The following is a 6,417-nucleotide window of genomic DNA, read 5'->3' as shown; positions in this document are numbered from 1 at the left end:
TATATATATTATGTATATATATATATATATATATATATATATATATATACATATTATATACACATGTATGTACAATTTTTAAACTGTACATGTACATACATATACGCTGAAATTAGGGTTTTAATAAAAAGAATTCATCATGAATACTACAACTAATTTATCATTTCCTTCCATGTAAATTAACAGAATACTAGAATATTAATAGAATTTATACATTAAAATCGTATTGAAGTACATGCATATATCTACATGATTTCGATCCGTTTCGAAATATATTTTTGATCTTTTCAGAGACTCACTAGAACTTTTTTTCTTTATGAATACCTATACATTTATTTAATGCGACATTATTGCTGATTTATTTGTGCTTACGAATGTTGTTCTCGGTCGTACTAGTGACTTAATACATTAAAACTACGCGAGCTAATATTATACTGTTTAACATTATATTATTTAATTTTCGGCGATCTCCCCTATTTCATTGTTTTCACCGACACACAGCCTTGCCACTTACAAATCGGTAAATACTTTTTTATCTAACTCAGAAATCAAAACGTTAGGGTTTGAAATGGGTAGGGTGCACGAATAATCGCGACATATGAAAACCGTCGCCCGGTTTTTTTGCGGCTTCATTCTTTTAACAATCATATTTCTACGGAACAATACGTTGTCTTCAGAATCAGCTAAAATCAGTACTCTACCAGGTATCAAACGCGAACGGATTATTTCCAGCATTTCAATCGTCTCCTTAGCATCTGCTTTGCCTGCTACATAAATCTGGAAAAAAAAACTTGTTTCAGAAATGTGTTAAGAGCACTTAAGAGCACTTAAGAGCACAATCTCACGAAAAAAGTAATGTGATAGAAGCAGATAAACAGAAGCACCTGCGTGGGATGGTGAAACTCGATCAGCGCTAACATCATTTGTGGACATGCAGCCGGACAATTCGCAAGTTTATTGCCGAACGCACACAGAAGTTTTTCAGCTTTATGTCTGAGATCGTCACGATCCAAGTAAATTGCTAAGCGCAACAGATTTGAACATGCAATTGAATTACCAGATGGTTGAGAGCCATCGTCAGCTGTAAAAAAAATAGATGTTCATAAAGTGAAGAGATTTACATGTCGATACCATGACTGAAAATATAATAAAATAATCAACAAACATACAGATGTAACGAGATATTCAATAGACAGCGTTATAAATATTTGAATGTAATATAATCTTTACAGCAAAATTAGGTTTCGTTTGATTTTATTCAATTGATATAATTGTTGTGTCAAACCTTGATATTTAAAACTAAAATTACAAAACTAAAATTACTAAAAGATCATTCAAACGTACAATCTTTCGTCCGTGCAAGTATCGGAGACTCTTCGGCCATGGCAAAGTAACCACCATCTTCCGAGTCCCAGAACAATCGGTCTTGAATATCTTGCAGCTCTTCGGCAAACTCGACCCAATGCGGATTAAAGGTGGCCTCATACAAGTCGAGCAATCCTTTCACGAAGAATGCATAATCCTCATGGAAGCCAGATATCGGGTCGTTCCTATAAATCGTAGGATAGATCATAAATCGATCAGCATAGATCGCAAATTAATAAAAAGTTTAAGACAATATTTACCTCTGTACAATTTTGTCGTCTCTCCTGCGGTAACAACTGCGAAGTAATATGCGTTTATCTTTATTAAACAGATATTTTTCCACGAATGTGGCAGCTTCCGTTGCTGCTTCAATATACTCTTTGTTTTTTACAGCTATTCCAGCACGTGCAAGGCCACTTATCATAAGACCTGTAAATAGATCACAAATGAGAATTAGATTTTACAAAAATGCAAATAAATCACGGTGATATTACCATTCCATGATGTGACCATCTTATCGTCCAAACTAGGCCAGGGTCTATGTGATCTGTCTTCATATAAGGTAGTACAAGCTTCTTTAATATATTTTTGTGTCTCCTTTACACTAAGTTTAAAATGGTTAGCAGTATCTTCTATTCCCGACTGCATCGACAATACGTTTTTGCCTGTAAGCTCGCCATGAGGATCCTATATTACAGAACAAAATTTATGCATTCATAAATCTTTATAAATATTTTGTGCTTTATAGTTTTAATTGCAAAACATACTTGTGGTCTTTCTACATTTCCTTCCTTCCGCACTGAGAAATGTCGGCAGATAAGGTCAAAATATGTAACATTGTCCTTACCAGGTACTTTCTTTTTTAAAAGAGTCTTAAGATTGTCATAGCTCCAAACATAAAATGCGCCCTCCCGTTTCGCTGGGGCATCAAACGTAGGTAATGAATCCGCATCCACCGCACTGAAGAAACCGCCTTCCTGAATAATGCACATGTTGTAAATATTTTATATCTTTTCACATGTTTATTACTCTATATATACAATTGTGATTTCAAAAAGTCTAAGTGAGAACAAAATATTGTAATTTAGAATCTCTCATAAGCATTTAAGACCTACATACATTCTACATAATACTAGATAAATAAATGAAAAAGCAATATAATACCATATGTGTCAGCATACGTAGGACATACGTTGCGATATCGTCCACAATATCGGAAAAAAAAGAATCTTTTGTAATGATGTACGCATCAGCGTAGCATTGTATAAGCTGAGCTTGATCGTAAAGCATTTTCTCGAAATGAGGAACTTTCCATCGAGCGTCTACAGTGTATCGATGAAATCCCTGAACGATAAAAATAGTTTAAATTATTTAACTATTCCATTTGCGCGTAATTTGTAATAGTGAAAATGAAGAAATTAGCCTTACTTTCCCCACGTGATCGTGAAGTCCACCAAAAGACATTTTCTTCAAAGTATTCAGAGATGCATTTAAAGACATCTCAACCAACATAGTAGAGGTACTTAGAACATGCATACTGAGAAGAAAATTTAAGTTGGTCGGCTCGGGAAATTTCGGCGAGTTCGGATTCGTAGCAGATGAGCTACCAAATCCGCCGTATTCTTCATCGTATATATTCAATAAGACGTGAGCACACAAGAAAGCGCAGTCAATCGCAGGAATTCCATCGTCCTATATCATAAAAATCAATGAATAAAATACAATGTTAAAATAATTTTAAATTCTATTTAAAACTTTTTCAAATGTTCACTCACTTTTATGTCATGTCTGCTTGTACTTAATTTCTTCAAACGATCTGATACAATAGCGGCGGATTTGACCATTTTGTCTCTTCCTTCTGTCCACTAGAATAAAATAAAATATTATTTATAAACCTAATTTCGTCTTACAAAGTAAAACATAAACCAAAAATATTTATATCGGATGAAAAGCGTTCTATATACCTCCTTCACAATTCGTGTCAAGTATAATGTAAACATTGCACAGCTGAAGTATGTTCCACCTGTTATCGGCATCAAATCTGGTGTCAGAAAAACATTCAATGGCCAACCGCCATGACCTCTCAATCTCTATCAAATGTAAATACCTTCATTACCATGTTGAGCAGAATTAATATACAATTATAAGTAACAAATATATTTATAAAGTATATTGTGCTTATAATATATTTATTAACTATAATATAATATTACGCTTAGTATACTTATTAATCAATAAATAATAAAATATGCATTTTGCTATTTATTCTCAGATTTTATAATAAAGCATAGCAATAAATTTGACACTTGCCTGAATAAACATCATGCACATCATATCGATATCAGGTCTCTCTTCTCTATCTACTTTAATATTTACATAATTCTCGTTCATGATTTTTGCAACTTCCTCGTTCTTAAATGATTCTTTCTCCATTACATGGCACCAGTGGCACGTAGAGTAACCGATTGACACAAAAATTATCTTCTTTTCGTTCTTTGCTTTTTCCAGAGCTTCGTCGCCCCAAGAATACCAGTCCACAGGATTGGTCGCATGTTGCAATAAATACGGCGATCTTTCCAATCTCAAGCGATTTTTTTTCACTTCAGGCTCGCTTTTGCTATCCTGTCGAGACGTTGATGCCATCTTGATGGATGAAAGAAAAGGCGCTTTACTGTTACTCAACCTATTAATTTTTTAAAATGTATTTCTCAATAATAATCTTTAAATCTTAATTTTTATAAAATATTAGGCAATCTAAATACAATAATATATATTGTGTGCATGTATGCGTATATAATTACTTTTTCATTTTCCCTTCAATAATAGAAAGTGAAGCACTTTCAGTGAAATGAAAATTTTTATGATACCCGTGCGCTCCTGTACTGTACTGTTTCTTAGATAGCTCAGATATGCAGCGAACTACTGATAAAGAACTGCATCTTCCCGAAATCATAACACGCCTGACATGGAGAATACACGCAGCAAAGTTGATCCTGTACATATATAAATATAAACAATCAAATAATTATTAAATAATAAATAAACAATAATTATAATAATGTTGCTCATTTAACATCTTTCAATAAAAAAAAAGAAGATTTATAGAAATAAAAGTCTATGCATTGCACAAATAAAATTGGAAAATTTATACATAGAGGAAAGTCTTCTATTACGAGATAGGCGCCTAATATGAGATAGCGGCGTTTCTGTTAAATTAATAAACGCTATCTATTAGTTCCAACATGCAAAAAAAGATTTTAGAATTTGGATGTCTTCAAGTTTCATTGACATGAGCCTTTAAACCTTGTTTATTTAATAAATAAATATTTGGCAATAAATTCTTCATGTAATGATAGAGTAAGATTGTAATATAAAAATATGGGATACTAATATAAAAATACGAGATATGTTGAATTGCTTAATTACAGAAGTCAGATTTGATGAGCGTTAAACCGTAAGATATGGAAATCGTAATACGAGATACCCAAGGTATTTCTAATACGAAATAATGTATACTTCTATGTCATAGTGAAAATTGTTGTTAAAGCATAAATGTTGTATTGTCAATAATGTATGTATTGTATCAATAAAAAAGATGATCGGAATGAACATCAAGTGCTTATTTCTGCAATATTTGGTTCCAATTAACTGAAGAGTTCTGAGTATAATCCATCACATGTTCATTTTTCGCGCACACTGACTGTGTTGTTTGTACTTTAGAAATAATTGAATAAACTTTATTAATTGCAATACTGATGTACTTTACATTTTATTATTGATTTGTCGGGGCATTTCATATTAGGAGCAGAATTTTTTGATTTTGCAATTTGCTCACTTTTTACATTTTTTTAATTTTCAAAAAAAAAAGTAGAATTTGAATTAAATTTTACATAACATTATCTTAAAGCTTATTAAATTCCCTTCAAAATGACCTATTACTTTTTTTAATTCCACCCATAGACCACTTCTAGCATTCACTCAAAATATACTATCTTATAATCGGGATCTTTCCTCTATGTATACATAAATTATATATGTCTGAAATAAATAGCTAGTTGAGCAATGCATTCTAAAGCATCTTACATAAAGAGGTTCACTTATTATTTACTATATCATATTTAAGAAAGCATATTAAATTCAAACAGAAAATTAAATATATCATTAAAAATATTAAAATAAAAAGATGACAATGAAAAGAAAATATTTTACGAAATAATATAGTGCGGCAAGCGCTGAAGGAAACCATTGTCAAAATTCGCGGGGCACCCGGTATAAAAAACAAAAGAAATAGCATATCTACGTTTTCATTCTATCATACGAGTGGATATTACGCGACGAATCGATATTTGGCAAAAATCACTCAACTAATCGCGGATTCATAAGCGTCAATCCTTTCAGTGGCAATCAGATAAGAACGTGCATGCTCGCCGATACATTACATACAGAAACTCGCGAATGTCCGAGCCAGCGTAGATTCGTCGTCGAATTCCCCTCGTAGATTTATGCTACCAGAGATGGCACGTCGAGATTTTCAGATTAATTACTACGCACAATTCACAATTCACAACAATCATATGCGTCAAAACTTCACGATGCGCATGTAGTCACGTGACCAGATGTACTATAACTCGCGGTGAATCGAGCGAATGTTAATTATACGTATAGATATGAACACAATTGCGAAAAATATCTTTTCATTCCGTTAATAAAGAGAAATTATATTAATTCTTAATACACAATGATTTTCTAGTCCTTCATTAGGTACGACAGATATCTGTGTTTAATTTACGTCACTTTATTTATTACATTATATAATTAATTACATTCGGATAAATTTATAGTTTTTAATGTGTAGATAATGATTCTTCATTTTGGACGATTTTTATAATAGTAACGTATTCTTGCACTATGAAAATATTGAATATCAGGATCTTTAATATAATATCAATATTTTAAATAAGACGCAATAGAAACATACAAACGCAATGTCAATTTGGTCGACTTGCATCATGAATGACTGAGAAGGAGGAAGTATCATATTTCCTAAGCTGT

The 6,417-nt window shown here is 32.1% G+C and overlaps 1 protein-coding gene across 1 annotated transcript; it reads right to left on the bottom strand.

Annotated features, from left to right (window-relative positions):
* Positions 1-510: 510 nt before the first annotated feature.
* LOC105621487 (spermatogenesis-associated protein 20) lies at positions 511-4,318 on the bottom strand. Its single transcript, XM_012202958.1, has 12 exons — positions 4,167-4,318; positions 3,676-4,048; positions 3,330-3,455; positions 3,141-3,230; positions 2,794-3,057; positions 2,530-2,709; positions 2,133-2,342; positions 1,860-2,052; positions 1,626-1,794; positions 1,345-1,550; positions 885-1,081; positions 511-777 (listed from the first exon to the last, which is right to left on the bottom strand). Exons 1-12 carry the CDS (start codon positions 4,316-4,318, stop codon positions 511-513), a joined length of 2,427 nt encoding a protein of 808 aa, XP_012058348.1.
* Between the last annotated feature and the right edge of the window lie 2,099 nt (positions 4,319-6,417).

Source organism: Atta cephalotes (assembly GCF_000143395.1).
Source record: "Atta cephalotes unplaced genomic scaffold scaffold00002, whole genome shotgun sequence".
Lineage (NCBI taxonomy): Eukaryota > Metazoa > Arthropoda > Insecta > Hymenoptera > Formicidae > Atta > Atta cephalotes.
The sequence above is the reverse complement of the archived record's forward strand: the minus strand, read 5'-3'. Positions and strand labels throughout refer to the sequence as shown.